The sequence below is a fragment of the Lupinus angustifolius genome, chromosome LG06 (assembly GCF_001865875.1).
Source record: "Lupinus angustifolius cultivar Tanjil chromosome LG06, LupAngTanjil_v1.0, whole genome shotgun sequence".
Lineage (NCBI taxonomy): Eukaryota > Viridiplantae > Streptophyta > Magnoliopsida > Fabales > Fabaceae > Lupinus > Lupinus angustifolius.
Genome location: NC_032014.1, coordinates 22,210,356 through 22,230,702, shown reverse-complemented (window position 1 = coordinate 22,230,702; position 20,347 = coordinate 22,210,356). Strand labels below are relative to the sequence as shown.

General features: G+C 30.4%; 2 protein-coding genes across 4 annotated transcripts; one reads left to right on the top strand and one right to left on the bottom strand.

The window, feature by feature from the left end:
- Nucleotides 158-5,397, top strand: LOC109350205 (cyclin-dependent kinase F-4-like). Of its 2 annotated transcripts, none has more exons than XM_019591376.1 (16): nt 158-622; nt 712-790; nt 878-946; nt 1,036-1,125; nt 1,201-1,339; nt 1,666-1,768; nt 1,860-1,912; nt 2,021-2,087; nt 2,407-2,515; nt 2,810-2,875; nt 2,980-3,048; nt 3,171-3,231; nt 3,321-3,437; nt 3,741-3,772; nt 4,210-4,285; nt 4,895-5,397. In XM_019591376.1, exons 1-16 carry the CDS (start codon nt 615-617, stop codon nt 5,113-5,115), a joined length of 1,359 nt encoding a protein of 452 aa, XP_019446921.1. In that variant the 5' UTR covers nt 158-614; the 3' UTR covers nt 5,116-5,397. The 2 variants fall into 2 exon arrangements, with proteins under 2 accessions (XP_019446921.1, XP_019446920.1); XM_019591375.1 differs by having other exon boundaries at nt 4,889-5,397.
- On the bottom strand, nt 8,907-13,495 carry LOC109350204 (protein PIN-LIKES 3-like). Of its 2 annotated transcripts, XM_019591374.1 has the most exons (12): nt 13,478-13,494; nt 13,163-13,332; nt 12,987-13,066; nt 12,775-12,899; nt 11,663-11,784; nt 11,403-11,541; nt 11,329-11,369; nt 11,081-11,173; nt 10,477-10,577; nt 10,010-10,062; nt 9,716-9,904; nt 8,907-9,142 (listed from the first exon to the last, which is right to left on the bottom strand). In XM_019591374.1, the coding sequence occupies exons 2-12, from the start codon at nt 13,295-13,297 to the stop codon at nt 9,018-9,020; spliced, it is 1,203 nt and encodes a 400-aa protein (XP_019446919.1). In that variant the 5' UTR covers nt 13,298-13,332; nt 13,478-13,494; the 3' UTR covers nt 8,907-9,017. The 2 variants fall into 2 exon arrangements, with proteins under 2 accessions (XP_019446919.1, XP_019446918.1); XM_019591373.1 differs by having other exon boundaries at nt 11,329-11,541; nt 13,478-13,495.

Below are 20,347 nucleotides of genomic sequence, written 5' to 3'. Positions count from 1 at the left end.
CTTTTCTTTATTCCAAGGGCTGGGCTATATAATTTTGTGCCTGAATATTGGATGCTGTTTGGATCTTGGGTATTGGATAAGCAATTGCATCAAAACACTGCAGATTGTAGTTATTAGTAATCAGCGTCTTGTTGCTCTGCTGATAAAAAAAAGCGTCTTGTTGCTCCTGATGGATATTGGTAGTGACAACGTAATTACCTGAAGGCTCTGAGATACACCTGTGCAGATTAGATGAAGTAGCTATTATCGAAGTACTGAAGTCTCAACTTACAGTGATTTTATCTAGAGACGAATGCTGCTGCTTTTATTAATGATTTTGGTTGGACCTGGGAAGTGTCAACATGTTTTCTAGTACTTGTTCGTTTATATCTCATGTGTCCTGCTACCATTACAAAGCCATACATCTATTAATAAATAAAGCTATGCTGCTTTCTGCCTTTTGCCATTGTCTTCCCTGACAGAGAATTGACGGTGGATTTTGCTGGACCAGCTGATATCTGTTTAATGTTTTATACTCGTTTCTAAGCATTGTCTGCTAGAGTTAACTGTCATTTATCTTAGTGTGTTTCCGTACATTTATTGAATAAAGTGCTGCTTTGGGTTCTGCGAGAAAAATGGAAAGGTGATTATTTGTTACAGAAATTGCTATATCCCACCTTAATTTACTTTTAATTTTTTGGTAACAATATGTTATTTTGGTTGCAAACACAGGTACAAGTTAATTAAGGAAGTTGGTGATGGATCATTCGGCACGGTCTGGAGAGCTATTAATAAGCAAAATGGTGAAGTTGTAAGTATGCTCTAATTGGTATGATGAAGATGTTCAATGCAAAGTCTTATTTATTGTGTGCATTTCTGATTCATCATAATATTATAGGTTGCAATCAAGAAAATGAAGAAGAAATATTACTCTTGGGAGGAGTGTGTAAACCTGAGAGAAGTCAAGGTGTCACATCTCGCCATTCTTTCTCAATATCTTTCATATATTGTTTATGCTTCCACATATATTTAGTTCTCTAATTTCCCCTATGGCAGTCATTACGGAAAATGAATCACCAAAATATCGTGAAGTTGAAGGAAGTTATTCGAGAAAGTGACGTTCTGTTCTTCGTTTTTGAGTACATGGTAAGTGACGGAATTTTATGCTATAGTGATGGCTGATTTGAAGTCTAATATTTCATGTCATTTTTGGTGATGCAGGAGTTCAACCTCTACCAACTTATGAAAAAGCGGGAATATCTGTTTTCTGAAGGTGAAGTTAGAAACTTGTGTTTTCAAGTTTTCCAAGGTCTTTCTTACATGCACCAGCGTGGATACTTCCACCGTGATTTGAAGCCAGGTACTTATTCATGACATTGTATACAGTCTTGGTAGATTGTGGTACAATAAAAAAGGGAAAGAGTTGTTTTTTATAATGTAAAACAGCATAGCATGTATATAATGTTATTAGCATTTTGTTGTCAATCAGTATTACTCCATTCTGCTTTTGCTTTCAAAAATGTGTTTTTAATTATTTTTTGCAAATTTTAGCTTGCTGATTATTTGACTTGCATTTCAAGAGAAAAATGCAGACCATATGCCTGGCCTTCTGTGAATATCTTATTTTCTCTATTACTCTATTGTGAAACTTTGCTGTTTTGACACAAGGTGTGCTGCCTTTTGCAGAAAACCTGCTGGTCACCAAGGATATCATGAAAATTGCTGATTTTGGCCTAGTCCGAGAGATCAGTTCACAGCCACCATTCACTGAGTATGTCTCCACCAGATGGTATGTGTCCTGAACTGGTAATAGATTATCAACATACAATATGCTGTGTGTTGTTATGTATCTAGTAACATGTACAATGGTCTCTGTTTAGGTATCGTGCTCCTGAAGTCCTGCTTCAGTCGTATCTGTATAGCTCCAAAGTTGGTAAGCATCTGATGTAGAGTATTTATGTTATTGATGGTCTTTAGTTGACCAATACTTTGTGTTTATGAGTACTATACACATATTTATATATTTTGTTTTATCTTCAAGACATGTGGGCAATGGGTGCAATTATGGCCGAGTTGTTCACTCTGCGTCCCCTGTTTCCAGGTGCCAGGTATTGACCTCTCTGTCTCTTTATCTCTCTCTCCATCTCCAGTCCTCCACAACTTCCCAAATGTTGGTCTTCTTACCTAGTTAAATTCGATAGATCTTTATGAGGGAATTCACACAATTATGACATCTGCATCCCTCTGAGTTAGTTACGACTTACATGATTGCAATTGATTTTATCAAAATAATTATTAGGCTGCTAATTTTCATGATTTTATGTAATAAAATCATTATAAGTGAAACTGCTGTTACTGGTCTAAAGCATCTTTTTTGCTGACTTTGTGTTGGAAATAAATATATTGCTTTATGGGCATGACATGCAGTGAAGCGGATGAGATTTACAAAATATGCAGTGTCATAGGTAGTCCAACTACTGAATCTTGGACAGATGGACTCAAACTGGCTAGGGACCTCAACTTTCAGTTTCCACAGGTTTGCTTTTCTTAATTTGGCCTTGCTGTTTTTGGTGTTCAGCTATGTCGGGTGCTACTTGCTAATTGATATGCTAGGTGTGAAATTTGAGGCAATCTAAGCATTCATGTCTACCTATGGTGTTGTGTTATATTAATTGCCCAAAGTCCCAACACTTGGGTTATTCTATGTTGGAGCTCTTGCTTAGTTATATGAGTCCCTTACATTTGCGTATCTGATGTCGTCTGTTGATATGTGCATATTAAGATGTGTAGTATCTTGTGCTAAATACGTACTTGTATTTACATTCTACAGCTTGCTGGTGTACATCTCTCAGGACTGATTCCATCCATAAGTGATGATGCAATCAGCCTTATCACTGTAAGTAGTTTGCTTTTATTGCCTAACAGCTTAGTCATGTTCTTTATTTCTCTATTAATAGAGTGCTATGTTTCTCTTTTGTTCTTCATTTTCTATTCATCAAGTCTCTTTGCTTATGGGATCCATGCAAGAGACCAACAGCAGCAGAGGTCCTTCAACATCCTTTCTTCCAGGTTTTCTTTTAGTCTATACATACTTTGGATCACTTTTTTGAATTGTCTTTATCATTTCTGCATGAAATTATATTGTGCTTTTTGTAAGCAAGTTTTATTAAGACTGAATAATTTTTTTGCAGAGTTGCTTTTACATCCCTCCATCCCTTCGCACCAAAGCAGTAGCCAGAACTCCACCATCTTGTTAGTGGTTTTATTTATAATGTTTGCTATGGACTTGTTTATGGTTCAATTGAGAAGGAGAACTAAACTCCTAAATATTTTTGTTGCAGGTAGTGTCAGGGGAGCATTAGATCGGCAAGCGGTCAAGAGACATTCTGTTGCTTTGCCTGATTCAAAGCCCACCAATATTTTTTCTTCATCAAAATTACATCCATCTTTAGCTTCAGGTGGTCTAATTGCTTTCAACCATATATAGACTATTTCCATAAATGCGTCCATGTTTTTTTTTCTGGCATGGGTTATATTATTCAATCTTGTTAGAAATGCCGTGTGTTTAATCAGAAAAAACATGTAAACTGCTACAATATATCTGAATGATGGAAATTAAACAATGATCAACAAATATATCTGAGCTTAGTCCCGTTTGGGCTGTATTACAACAAGTAGGCCCCTTTTGTTTGTGGTTGTGCCATACTCCATTTGCATTAAAAGTGCAGAACATACTATTCACTCATTTCTGAACATTACAGGTGTGCAACGCAAGCTGGATATGGCAAATGAAGTAAGTTGTTCTCCTTTCTACTTTGTAATTTTGTTCTTCCTCCATCTTTCTTCTTGACTAGTACCATGATCATCCACACTTTCTTTTGTCCATTTATTTGGTGCCTGGCATAAAAATGAGTAGTGTAAATATAGACTCAGGTTGGTGCTGTTTCCTATGGTGGAAGACTGGAAGCATAGCCAACGTTGAGTTTTCTTAATATGCACATATTCGTAATTCAAATTCTTATGAATGGTACATGTGCTGTCATGTATGGAGTTCAACCCGAATCTATAATAACAGTACAAAAAATTACTCAAGATCTATCTCTCAATTTGAGATCCTTCTTAATTGAGTAGCTATTTGGTAATACTTTGCCAGACTAGATAACATTGTTCACTTGTGAACTTTTTCTTTTCACAAATTCTTCATGCCAACAATTTTTTATTCTCGAATAGGATGGAGTTAAGAACGATAAGTCACTGAAGACTAGTAGGCAACCAAAATATCGACCTCCGGGAAAGGACAGCCCAAGTAAGCACTTCTGACTAATATTTTTGGTTGATTATTGTAATTTTTTAAAGTTAATGGTAGGACTCAAATTTAGGAGTATTCAAAAATAGAACCCTACAAATATTTACAATAATCCTATAATAAGTATAACTACTCAATTCTTGTATTGGTATTGCTTAGTGCAACGACTAAGGAACTAAAAATTATAATTTTTTTTGAAAACTAAGTCCTCATTTCGGGTGGTAGGCAGTTTTTTATTTTTTTGTTATGAAATGGTAATTTTCAAAATGAAATCAATTTTTGGCAAAATTTGAGTTCAAATGATCTTTACCCTTTTTGAAAACGGTGTCATCTCAATTTTTGAAACGACAAAAAAGTTTAATAATTTAAGTCTGAGTTTCAAAAACACATCCCTCCGCTGCTACTCTGGGCTTACTACTTTAAATGCTTTCAACAGTTATCCGCCCTGCACTTGACTACCACCACTTCTAGTGGTCGGTTACTTTGCTTTCATGATAAATATTTTCAAGTATTTCTTTGCCGTCGAAGGTGTATTACGTAGTTGCTTCCATAATCTATAAATGTTTGAAAGTTAATTGTTTATATTTATTTATGGTTGAGTAGCAGCTTCTTCTACTAACAAGGTTCAGAATGCACGACGGGTTTCAGAAACCACTGAGAAGTTAGCTAATATGTCTGTTGGTACACGAAGATGGTCCTTGGGGCAGCCCCTTCCGCCTACTACACTGAAGAACAGAGGCAATTTGGTTTCTGAATCTGGAAACTTGGTCAGGCCTGCACAACATGTTCCAACTACAAGAAGAACTTATACAAGAAAAGTTACCAGATGAATGAAAAGTATGTGCTCCCTCTAGAGTTTCTTTTCAATGCTCCATCACAAATCTTCCATGGGTTTAAGTACTTTTTTGCATTAGAAAGTCTAATCTACAATCTGGTCCTACTTTTCTTACTATTATTAAGTGATTGATATCTTTGTACCTATGCTTTTTAATATTATAGCAAAGCTTTTAAATAATGTGGATGTTCAACTTATAGTGATGACATGGTATTCATGCATCATAATGTATAATAAATTGAAAAATAAGTGGTCAAATTAAGATTTAGTTTTGCTACCCTTGCAAAGTTAAATAATTGAAGTATGTAGAGAATCTCCTGATTTTGTTTGTTTATTAGGGATTGAGCTTTGAATTCAATGTTGATTGGATTCGGATTTCCCCTATTGATATTTAGTGAATGTTGATACCTATTCCAAATTTGATATGTTTAAAAATAAATGGATCATATTCACTTATGAGCATATATCTATGAGGACTTTAAAACAGAAATATCCAGCTTCACCACACGTATTACACAGAAGAAGGGATTTGGACTTTTGAATAATTTTAAGACTATTTTTATGATATTTTTGTATGAACCATGAACCCATTTTATTTTTAGGAAGCTTCTGATAGGCACCATGCATATTAAGATGTATTTGAAGGTCTTGAGATAGTTCATATCAATAATTTAAATTATGGATAACATATGCAGATGCAATATGATGGTTGTGTTGACTACTGCAACCATATCATACTAATCATACCATAATTGTGGTGTGACTTTGAATCACAATAATGTGGCCGCTTCAGATCGTAAAGCAACTACATCATACTATATCGCAACTATATTAGACTACATCAAATTCAGAAATATTTTTTAATCACAAAATAATTCATATACAATGACCACAATCTATATCACAATGATCACAATTATAGTAATCACAATCGTAACTATAAATGCAATAATAACCACAATTTAATATACCGATTCAATGCTGATGTGCTTGATTTTAGATTTTCTTGAGTAAGATTGTTGTTTATAAGTACGGTTAAGCACACTTAGATAATCATTTATAAAGAAGGAACATTAAAAAAAAGGTAAACAAAAAAGTCTCACAAAGGTACTTAGTTGCTTCTTATTCAATAGATGAAAGCTTCAAGTTGTAGAGAGAAGCTTTGAGCTTTTGAACTTGATATTTTCTTTCAATATCATAGTCTTGGTGCTGAGAACTATTGTTTTAAATTTTAAACCACAACTACAACCACATTTTTCTACAATTACAATAACATAGTATAATTACAGTTGTAATTTAAAATACTGGTAGAAATTTTAATTTTGAAAATTGCATATCAATGTTGACGAAAGTTGTTCAAAACTACTCCTTCAATCTCCATGTCTTCTATTTATAATCTCTATTCAAAAGTTGATATTTTCTCTCACTTCAAATTGGTATGTGTGTATAATTATTTTTATATTGTTTATGTGTAATATTTTTTATATGTAACCTTTTTTATGAACCTACTACACAGGACAATAAATTCAATTTCACTACACGATAAATGAAAAAAATATGCAACTATCTATACAAAAAAAATCTGTTAGAGTTGTATTTTCTTGTAAATGTGAGATAACAACATAGTATTAATTGTCCTGAATAAACGTTTGTTATTGTGTTTGTATTGTCTTAACATCCTTTTCATTTCCCCTTCTGGATATAGATAATTTGATACATGAAGGTGAGGACTCATTATATTTGAATTTATATAAGTTCATATCACACTATGTAGAGATGTATAATGTACATATAGTTTCCAAATACAGGTTTTAAAATCATGGTCTTAAACTACAATATGCAATGATTTTAAAATTATGGTCTAAAAGTACAATATGCTACAATTTTGAGAACAATTATGACACTAGAGATGTTGAAAATATGCTCTAATACCATATTTTTAAATCCGTTGAAAATAGAGATATTGTTATAGACCAAAAATGTAATAGTGCATACTATAGGCAGAGAATTAAACTTTATTATCTTTCCAAATTTTTTTCACTATGTTTTTTTGTGGATTTACTTTCAGAATTCGTGAAAGGAGGAAATTACTAGAAGATATATAATATTGAATATTGGTGAATAAAAGAAAGAAACCACATGTCATATTCAAAAAAATTATTCTTCATATTTCATTCCAAAGGGGTAGATTGAGGTAAAAAATTTCTTCCCATTTTCTTTCAATCTCCGTCCTTAATTTATATCCCTAATTTTTTATCTCATTTTATTTTGTCAAAGCCAATTAAACTTAATTAGTTTATCCTACTTTATATTATGTTGTTTGGATTGATTGTATCATTGACTCATCTATTGAACTGTCATCTATTTTGTGCATTGGAAATTGTCACTTTAATTTTCTTTTTCACATGCTAATCAATTTTTTTAAGTCTATTGATTAAGGAGTCAAAACTTTTTGACATGAAATTGTGATTTTGATCCAAGTATTTTTTTCTTCGAAATTTGAATTTCAGTTTTTCTTTTTTGTTTGCTTTATTTTAACAGAATAATCAATTTTTATAAGAAAGGCCTTATGTTCTTTCTTATTTGGTATTTTTTAAAACTATTTGATCTTACCTCTTTTTGTTCTAAGTGGATGTTGTTTTGTTTAGATCACATTAAACAATGGTCAACTTTTTGAAGTGTCAATCGGTTGGAACAAACACTAGTCAACTTTTTGAAGTAGAATTGTGAATTGTTGTGTTATATTTTCCACTAACTCTCTTACCCTTATTAGTTTTAACTAAACACATATAGCTAAAATTACTAATTTACACCTTAATCTATAAAAAATCACTTATTTAGTTATTTGACAATCGAAAATCACTTATTGAGCTATCCTGAAAATTATTTTGTTAAATTGTTCTTAATAACCTTGACATTAAAAGTATATGGTTTTTGTCATTTTGAAATATATTATAGAGCGGTTTGTGACAATTTTATTTTGTTAATGCTTTCTCGTCTTGTGGTTGTTATACTCGGTGAGAATGTTTGCCTTTTATTCATGTATAATATATGATATTCTACTATATCATGTGTTTTCATTGTTGTATTTTCAATGAGACGTTTCACAATATCATTGTCATTTATTTTTCTTATATGTTTGAACAGATTTGGGTCATATGAATGAATGGTAAAATGTGTTATCTTAATAACGAGAATGCATGTATAACATGTGTTTTCTTAATCATATGTATTTGTGAATAATATATGTGTTATTAACCATAAGAATGTACGTATAACATGTGTGTTTTAATCATGTGGCAAAAAAACCATTTCTGCAAATGCACAAATAACTTATTAGTTAGTTATAAATATATAGTTATATATAAATGCAAATTTTTATATAATTATTAATTATGTGTAATTATATTAAAGTAACATATCTTCATCTTTTTTGAACAAGAATAAAATAAACATTTGAGTCATATTTTGTAATTTTTTTAAATTTTAAGTGAACAATCCAGTTCATTTCAAAGGTTATTCCAATTTAGTTGAGTTTAAGACGATCAAACTGAAATTTTCTCGGTTGAAAGCTATCTAACCCCTTATTTGATTAAGACTGCAAATGAAAACCATTTTAAAGTCCGGTTGACAACCAGACTGCCCAATTCAATCCTCACCTCACAACAATGGTTTAAAGTTTAAACCAAATAATATTAAAACATATTTAATAAATAAATATTTTATTGCAAGTTTTAAGTTTTAAAATCATAAAAAAAACTTGGCCTTTGTTGTGAAGCCTCTGAATGTGTAAAGTAGAACTAGAATAAATTTTCATAAACTAGAATGATAATGAAACTAAAGAGTTGAATAAAATTGAAACAAAAAATAAGATATGGAAATGAATATAAAATAAAATCATGAAAGTAGCCACAAGAAATAGGTTGACCAAAATGTAACTGCAACTGATGCCAAAGCATATGTCCATAACATAATAACTGAACATTCACTTTCACCAGCTCCAAATAATTGTGCTATGGTTCCTGCAAATTAATGTGCAAATATTAATAACTTTTAATCTTATCAATTGCAACATATAAAAAAGTTGAAACAAGTTAAGGTTTTATATGAACACAAAACCTTAACTTATTGGCCCTGGATTTAAAACCTCCCACGTTATCAAATATTTATGATATAATAATAAAATGAGTTGGTTCTTTTAAGTATTTTTCAATCTCTATTATAGAAACCATTCCCTAGTCTGAATTTGCTCTTATTTTGGTACAGTGAAGGATTAGTTTAAGAGTTGAATTTTGAATGCATTTTCCGACAATTTTCAACAATTGCAATAAATGCAATGTAACCGCAAGTGCACGGTAACATTTATGGTCACGTGGAACTATGTCTATTGACCGCAATTGTGGCTGCATTTTCCGATAATTTTCAGCAATTGTGATAAACGCAACGTAACCGCAAGTATACGATAAACACAATGTAACCACAAATTGCATCGTTTAAGGTCATATAGAATTATGTCTATTGTTATATACCAAATTTCAAGATTTGCATACTTTCATTAATGAATTTAACATATAAAAAGTAGAAATAATTAGTACCTATATTCATAGCTGGTGGAAGTGCATACTGTAGTAGAAGTACAAACTGATACAAAGGATTTGGTTGTACCAAACCTAAGTATATTGCTCCTTTAACAACTCCAATACCCATCAATGGAAGCAATATATATCTCACTACTATTATTCCAATAACAGTCCATAATGGAGGATTACTTGTTCCTCTCAACCCTGAATAAAAATTCATAATTTTCATTTTTTAGTAAATAACCACAGAGGAAAAGAATGTAATATTTTATAAAGAGTAAATAAGTAGTGACATTATAAATACTTTACCTTTAAGAAGGTTTGCACCCAATATAAGGGTCAAAGTTGGCACTGCTGCATTGCTGAAAGTATTGACAAAGAAAAATGAGAGTGAGTTTGAATTCTATTGAACTTGCTAATCGCGTAAACTGCATGGATCGGATGACGTCATTGTACTTTGTCGATATCCTCAAAATATTATACTTTGAAGTCCAGATCATATAATTATAAGGTATACTAGCTTATATGAAGAATATGTGTTGTTAAAGTTCACCTCGATTTTGGGGTATCTTAAAATTAGTGCCACTATAATTAAAGTATGATACTAGTATTTACCATTAGTTGCTTCGATATTTTATTACTCAATAAGTTTATGGATAATTTTACTAATTTCATCTGCATGAATATTTAAGGTGAGTCTTACCTAACTATTTTTATAAGAAAATAAATAAAGCATATAGTCCTACACACTGTAGTATTAGCTTTGTGATGCATACCCCAACATGGTAGCAGAATCTTCAATCACATGAAGTGGAGCATCATTTCCAATCAATAAATTACGTATTTGAGGGATTACACCAATAATAAAGCCAATAATCTGTGATTGAAAGAAGAATGATCACATTTATTTAGAGAACAGAAAATCATTTAACACCAAATATTTTCTAAAGAAATAATATTTGAGGAGTACTTGAGACCTTACATTATTTATAGCATTGCATGTCCAAAGGTATCTAAGTAATTCATGCATCATTTACTTTCACATGCCAAAGTACTATACAACAACAATCAAGCCTTAAATCCAACTAACCAGGGTCGGCTACATGAATCGAATGATGTCATAATGCTCTATGACAAAACATTGGTCTCTAAAAAATTTCTAATTGTTCGCTTATGATTTTTCTTGGTCTCCCTATTTATGTAGGAATTAGACTAACCTTCATTTGACTACTCTCCTTAGTGAGGCTTCTAACTGTCTCATCCATATATATCCGATCATCTAATGTGTTATTCTACCATCTTTTCTACGAACATTAAAAAATTCGATGTGCTAAACAAAAACATGATAAGTTGTTTCCAAAGAAATGAATAGTATCATACTGCTCCAATGGTTGATGGTGCAAATATGGATGCGAAATTGAATTTGTCTGAGATCATTCTCAAGTGCTTCTTAACTTTAACTGAGAATGGTACCTTCAATAAAACAACAAAACATTATTGTTACTACATTTCTTGTCATAAGGCAAATGAAAAGAAAGGAAAGATAAAATACCTGCAAAACAAAACTACCCTGAAATTAAAATCACTATATAAAATGTTTTAAAAGGGAAATTTGTAGAAACCTTCACCTTTTCTTCACATTCTGTGTTAGAAAGCAATATAGTATATGAATCATCTATGTCATATTTAGCAGAATTAAGTGTATCTTGTTGTGACTCTGATATCTCCTCTGAACCCTTCAATATGCTATGATCATTGCTTGTATTAACTTCTTTGTGGACTTTATTTGCAGAGATTCTCATTATGTTGTAAACATAAGACCATATGAATATTGCTCCAATCTAAAGTTCCAAATTATCACCAAATGTAAGTTACTATTTTCATTTTCTTGGATGAATGCACACTACATGAGAACATTACTGCATCAAAGTTAACATGAGAGAAATCGACGAAATCGCGTACCGCCATAGAGAGTGAAGCATAGGCCATTCCATATTGATTGCAGACATCAGGTTCTCCAAAAGGACTACCTTTCTCTTTGCATATAGCTGGGATAATGATTATAAGCAGGTTTCCTAAATTTCCTGTTCATATTGATTTAATATATCAGCTTAGCCAAAAGATACACCTGAAAGGGTATGATGATTCAGTTTGAATCTTAGATAACTAATACATTCCGAATATTAAGCAGAAACTGACAATGCATTGGTCTAGTAGTGTAAGGCCTAACCGGATCCCTAGGTAGACCAAAAGGTCCATAGTTTGATTCATGAGAGTGATACTTAGTTTGGAGAAACAGTCACGCACCCCAAAAGGATTAATTCCTTACCCATAAGGTGAGGGATATCCTTGATTATACTAAGAAACGTTATGCAGGAAGCAGGATAGGAAGATTACAAGATGTACTCAGTAAGCAAAACCCTCATGTTTACAAGATGTAGAGATTAATGTTTCGTCAAGAAACATGATTTATGATAGTGCATTATAGAGTCGTTCGATCCATGTGATTGACCCGCCTAATGAAATTAAGATTTGGTTGTTGTTGTAAGAAACTCAAAATTGGGTGCCATACTCTTAGGGAGCATTTGGTGCACAACAAGAAAAGATTGAAAGGAAATGAGTAATTCAGTTCGGTTCGATTCGATTTTGAAGAAACAGTATCTAGGGGGCTGAAATAAAACATAAATAGAAATTATGCATGTGACAAGTTTGGCCTCATCCAAACTAGATTGAGCTCTAATATAATAAGACTGCAAAGCACCATTTTCAGCTACATGATTAGAATTACTCAAATCCACCATTAATGAAGTCATTGCCTGAAAGTGTGACTAATAAGTTATATATAGCCAACAAGGGTCTTCAGTATGTTATGATCATAGTTACATGGTTCACTCATTTATCTGGTGCATCGCACACCAAATTCGGCATACCCCATACCCATATCAGATTCGTCATAAAGGAAGCCTTATACTAATAAGATAAAATATCACAAACCGATACGAACTGCGTACAACATACCAGAACCGATACCACGACAGCCTAATAAGCTTATTTGTTTGTGCAAAGGAGTGTACCTGCAGAACAGCAACCCAATACTAGACCTTCCATGTGTTTTGGAGGCCTTGTGATTTTAATCAGAATCCATCCTAAAGCTGAACCTAATATGAATGTGCTAAGAATATTGATAGGCATGAACCACCTATATGAAATAACAACACCAATCAAAAACAAAACTTGCGATAAAAAACTCGCATACTAACATTTGCCGATAAAAAAAATTACTCACAACAAAACAATACTCTCACGAGTAAGTGTGCTGGCCAAACTTCCACCCACCAATGAAGGATTAAACACATAAAATACAATCTGTCACAGAAAGAACATTGCTATCATCAAACTGCATGGATAGAAATAAGCAGAAGAAAAAAAGTGATTAACTTTTTGAAGCATTTAAGGACTTACATGATTCACTTTTTTCCTTGAATCTTCTCCTAATAAATTTATGTTATCCAATGCAAGAAACAAACCAATTGCAGAAACCAATAATACTTTGATCACAGGTAAAGATGCAACATAAAAGAGTTGTAGAAACCCCATTATACCAGATTTTCCAACAATTTGTTCTAATCCTATACAAAATATATAAGAAAAAGAATTATATTCACATTCAGAACAATAAAGTAAAAGTACTTAGATATTGTGAAACATATAATTTCTCATGTTTATTCTAGCAAAAACCTTAATAGATTTTCAAGACTATAGAGAAAACTTACAGAAAATGATATGAACAGAAAATGAAAAATGAAAAATGAATAGAAGAAGGTGGTTCCATAATATAGGAAGAGTAGTTTGGTACATGAATTCATTGACTAGATGCTATATAAGAGTTACACACCGATTTTACTTCTATAAAAAAACGGCTTAGTACGGCAGATTTATATAGTCTTACCCAATATACGAAGAAATTGTTATATACATATAACTAATAAAATATTGAAAATATATTAAAAACTTAATCATGAATAATTAACTTTATTAACACAAAAATAGAAAGATCGTCATAAATAATTAATTTGAATAACAAAATCATCATATTAAATGCATCTCTACTTAAAAAAGCCAATAGTGATTTGACACGTGGATGTTACATCATGTGCTTTGACCACTTTGCAATCAATTCTCAATCTTGCAAGTTACCACATGTGAGTCATTAACAAAAACAATATATAATATTTCCATTAAGTGATTAGATATATGATATTTCTTATTTTATATTTTGTTACAGTAATTGCAAAAGGTGTAAATCGATTTTGATCCCTCGAAAAAATGAAATAGTTTAAATTGGCTCTTGAAGTTGTCAAACATAGATAGTATTAATCTTTAGTACAATTTTTTAGATATTTTTTGAACCATATTTCAAAAATAGTTACGCCATATTATCTAATGAAATATTGTATAAATGGAATAAAATTATTTAAAAATATTATTTCGGGGTGTCGAAAATACTATCGTCTATGGCTATTCGGAAAAATACATACAACAAGTGTTTCATAATAGTTTATAGATAAGAACGAGTATCATAATATATGTGTCACAAGTGCTCGCATATTTATATTTATTTTTCAATTAAATGTTTTATAGATATTCTATTTTTTATTATTAGATTAAACCTATTTTATTATTATCTTATAATAAATTTTAGCAAGAGAACTATAGTGACAAATCTATCATATACATGTATGCAATTCGTGTAATAATTAACTATTATAAAATAAGATAAAAGAATATAGACATTAACAATGTATGTATTTTATATATTATCACTCTATTATAGGGATGACAGACAATGAAAACTGAACTGGTGGATATCCGTCCGAACTGAACCTGAATTTAACGAGGAAAACTCAATGTGATTTGATTTGAGTTTGGATTTTACCCGAGTTTAATTTTCGGGTTCGGATTTGATATAGCAAAGACTCTAACCCTCAATCCGCCCTGAAGTAATATAATTCTATTTAAAATTGAAATTTCTATAATCTGCTCATTGTTTTTAATTTTTAATTTTACTTTACATACTATTGGATCTTCAAACAAATATAGAATAAATGAAATAATACTATAGAAATAGAAATGCTAGAGAAAAATGAAACGAAAATGATATCATACTTTCCTTAGTACATTTATAATTTTTGAGTTTTTTCGGATTTGGGTTACTCAAAACCCGACGGATTCAGGAATGGTACCTTTATTTTCAATGTCGTTAAGTTCGAATTTAGGTTTTAAATTTCGAGTTCAAGTATGTGCAAACCTGAGCCTAACACATTGTCATTCATACCTAAGTAGATATGATACTTATAAAATATATAATGAAGATGGAAAATTTGTTGGATAGTGGTGTAAATTCTTGATCCACATAAAAGTCAGAAATAAATGCGGAGAACGTGTAATGAATGTCCACACTCGCCCAACTATATTAACTTAAATAGCATCACCAACCACTTACCCGACACATACACGTTTTTTTAACTGCTCTATGACTCTATCACATTCGTTACTCATTAAAAAAAATAAAAGAGTATAATATTGATGCACCGATAGTGCAAAGAATTATACACCACCAGTGCATCATTTATCTTTCATTTAGATTACTTTTTCTGAAAAGTTAAACATAATTGAAAATGAATGATAGATAATACAATAATACTGTAAAAACTTTTATACGGTCAATGTATACGTCTTTACTCAAAAGAAAATATTTAAAATATTCAATATCTTCTTTTCATATACTATACACAAATCTATAACACTATGAAAATGTTAACAAAGTAGTGTAGGCACTGCCACTTCTCATACTTTGTATGTTAAGTTTGAGCAACAAAAGAAAACAATTTGAGTAATTTTTTATATATAACTAAATGTATTCTCTAATCTTATGGGTAAGAATGTAATTATTTATAGAATATGCGACTGCACCTTTCAACATATCGTTCTCAAGAATTAAACTCTTGATTTTTTTAATTTACAGCTATGTGTAACTTAGGGACAAAAATGATGAGCGTTAGACCAAGATACCAATTTATGGCAGCTGAAAATTGGGATCATATTTGATGTCTCATATTTTGTACCACTCCATGTACTATGAATTTATGATTGGTCAGAAAAATATTTAATAATTAAATTTTAACTTAAATATATTTTTTCTGACCAATCACATACCTATGAGACATGGAATGACATAAAGTATAAGATAACAAATGTGTATCCATGAAAACCCGTTGATGAGATTTTGAACATAAAAATAAAAAGGTAGTGATATTCCTTTAACCAAAATTCAAAGTACTTACAAATATATATACTTAATATGCCAGATTTTGTGACAACTATGATGTTGAACTTTTGGAGAATAAGGTGATGGTAGCATGTAGATTTGGTTTTGTTATTTTATGATGTTGTTTTTTTATTAAATATGTCTTTACAGAATGATTTTGGCAGCATTTGTATTGTCAGCTTTTTTTTCCATGTGTCTAGAAACATGTTATGCACAACTTAATTTTATATATTATCAATATATTATTCACTGTTTATATTTAATTATTATTGACTCTTCAAAATGAATGATGAATATGTAATCCAAATGAATATTGGATAATATAATAACTGTATATAAATCTAATTTTTACATTAATAATTCATAGATATTATACTTAATTTTTATTTACTATAAATAATTCAATTTTTTCTCTACCTTTTATGATCGCTAGAAATTCCTTCTCAGGTGAATGATATTGACTTTGATTATAGTTTCTCTAATTTACTTATCCTATAAATGATTATAGTTCCTTTTTATTAATAATTTTAGGGAAATCTTGCACTTTTTCACTTATATGTTCTTGTAATTTTGTTCTACCTTTCCATATTCTAGTGTCTTAGGGTAGAGGAACCATACCAATCTATCCCGAATTTGGTGGTTAAACTCTACTGCGGTGATAATATTGTAGGGGAGATCCTGTGGAAAAATAGTTCGACACGAGGATGATAAAAAGTTTATTAACACTTCTCATTCTTATTACTTTTTCAATATGAAGAAAGTAATAAGAATGAAAAATGAAAAGGTCCTCTTATTCAAAACCCCAATTATGAAATCCCTTCTCTCCCACTTCACATCTCGGAACACAACGTTCTTATAGAGAGAGGCGCTTTCACATCTTCTTAAGCCGAAATTGGCTGGGGAGAGAAAAGGTTCCCTTTTTTAGAGTACTCCAGGGAATAGATCTAGTGGAGACGGGAATACTTATTATATCCTAAAAAATCTGAAATTTTATATGTTGCTATCTCACTTTGTTGGTGTATTCATTAATGTTCCTTATATTTTGTTATTTTATTTTATTTTATTTACATTATTCCTTCATGAGAACTTTCTGAAATATTATTTGTTATTTGAAGTCCTCACTTAGCTTGTAATGAATTAAAGTCAAATATGCAAAAAAAACACAAAGATTTTGAACCTGAAAATGAACTAAAGTTTGATTTATTGAGATTCAACATCAACAATGTTACTTATATCATTAAAATTTATCACTTCAAATTGTTGATACAAAGTTACTTTATATTTTTGTATTGTAATTATTTTGACTCATAACTATTTTTAGCTTTAATTCATATAACTTTAATATTTATTTGTATTATTAAATTAATATGTCTCTATTTAACTAAAAACTCAATTCTTTCATTTAATTATAAATATTAAATACACTTCTACATTCATACCAGTATACACAAAACAAATAGTATTGTTAGTCATCTTTTATATATATCTAGACTATTTGTTAGGAATCATGGATTTGATCAGCTTATTTCTTCAAAATAAAATTGACTTTTTATTTAAAAACTATTCTTATTCAAACATCAAAAATTGTTATAATATGTTTTCTAATGATAGCAACTCAGGGATAAATGCGGACTATGCGGGCGCACCCATGGGCAATGTCCGTTTTGTCATGTATAATTAGAAAACATATTTTGCTACTCAAAGTCAAAAATACTACTAGTCACAATGTGAATCCGATGTGAATAGTGAAATCTATTGTACATTTATTTCATTTATAAAATTTTATATGAGGACACCCTTTCCATGTTGTTGCATAATCAATTGTAAAGAGTTGTGCTCATTTGAAATTGGACCCTGAAAAGTCTAAAGATGTTACTCATTTGAAGATTTTCCTTTGTGAAAGATATTGAGACTTATGCCTTTGTTTTCGAGTTAAATTTTGGAGGAGAATTAATGAAAAATGAAGGCTTAAGAGCCCTGAAATACATGGTGAGATGGCTCCAAAGTCTTTTATTTTCATTTATTATCCTTCAAAATTCAAGTAGCAAACAGACCATTAAAAGCATCAAGTGTATACCCATTAACTCTATGTTTAGACCTCCTTTTATTTTCACCTTTTTCATTCTTTCCCTTTTTGTGTACTCTTTTTTTCATTTTCCTTTTTCCCTTGATCCAATTTTTCGATGAATAACAAGCTTGTTACTTTTCTTCTTTCTTTGACAACATTCTTATGATAGAAATCAATCATTAATAAATAAAGTATTACTTTCTGACTTATGTCATCATTTCTTATGGATATAAAAATTTAGTAGAAAAAGTATCATTTTACTTTTTATTTATCTCGATAAGGTTACAAATCAAATTTAAAAACAATGGCAAACAATGATATGTGTATGTCATTCATCAAGAAAGGATATTGTATTTAATAAATGGAATATGGTGGGTTGAAGGTTCAAAATTCACTATTTGCCAATAACAGATTTGATCTGCTCATTTCTTCAAATAAGATTGATTTTTTATTGTAAAAACTATTATTATTATTCAAACATCAAAGTTTGCTTTAATCATTTTTTTTATATAATAAATGATATCCAAAAGGTAAAGAACTAATCATCTTCAAACTATATAGTTACTTATTCTAACAAGTATCGCTCTTAGAAATCGAACTTAACCTAATTCGATATTTGGGAATCGAATGAAATCTTAGACTAACACTTCATTAGTAAACAAATAAATTTAAATGCGAGAACTTTTTCAGTAATAGCTTACCTACAATTTGTTTATTCTTTATGCCAAGTCAGGAGCACATCTGTTATCCTACAATGTGTGTCACTTCATGTATCGGTGATTATGATTGGTTGAAAAATGTATTTATATTAAAACTTTAATAATTAATTATTTTTTTGACCAACCATAAACAACGACACATGAAGTGAAACATTATTTTGGGACAATATATGTCTACCCGTCTTAAAGAAATATGTTAATAAAAATAAAGAGTTAAATAAATATATCGAAAGCATGGAATTTATAAACTACTACTTTATATCAAATGTTATAGATTTCAATAATCAGGCTCAATGACGTACTATATGGTTGAAATATCATTGTCCTCTTTTATCATGTCATTAAATTTTCATTGATTATAAAGATTTCTATCCATATCAATTTTGGTATTAGAGATATAAATGCACAAAATGTGTGATATAACCCCTATCTCATAATACATATATGGGTAGATACTCATCATTATTTGAGTATCATTAAATATCAAATATTTATAGGTTGTCCTAGTTCCATGCTTTTTATCATCTTCATGTGCATGTGTTACCTTTTTTAGATAAATATTGCTAACCATTTATAAATAACTTAGCATTGTGGACTCATCATATCTTTGACTATATGTCTAATCCAATATAGCCCAATTTTCATGCACTTGATATGGCTTGAAGATGCCTCCTAAGTTTAATACATGTGAAAATACATTCTATTTAGTCATTAAATGCAAATTCCTATCTAAATTATGATTTTAATTCATGTTTATTATATTATCACTTAGTTTATATTAAACACTATTATTTGCATATTTGTACATATTTAATGAAAAGAGAACCAAAAGTTAGTGCCTCCAGAAGCAAGTTGTATTTTCCAGTGTTGTAAAAATTGGTTTGTGCTGGTTGGTTCAACCGGTAAATTAGTCTCAATACTGATGGTACAATAATTATATCGATCAAAACTGGCTAAAATCAGTCGAAATGATCATATTGGTCAGTTTTCAATTGAATCATACTGGTCATATCAACTGATTTTTATTTAAAATTAATTTTTTAATGAAAATAAAAATGCTATTGGTTTTTTTATTGATTGTTCAATATTAATATTAATATATTATATACGTATATCTAACTTCACCAATATACGATTTAGTTAATGAACTACTAGTTAATCCACTATACTTTTGTGTAAGTTCTCTAATTGACTTAATGATTGAATGATATTAATAACACTTATATTTTGTCTCTTTTCATTAAATCTACACAAAGTAGCAAATAACTTGTGCTTAATCTAAACTAAGTGATAATGCAACAAGATGAATTGAAACCATAATTTAGGTACAAATTTACATGTAAAACAAGGACTTAATATAAAGAACTTCTGCATCCATAAGTAAACCCAAAAAATTACTAGTCCACTTCCTTCATCTTCATGGCATATCAAGTACATACAAATAGGCTAATCAGGCTTATTTAGTTTAACATATCATATTTTAAGTCATGTAAAAGTCGAAGAAGTTAATTATATTATATATTAATATCTAT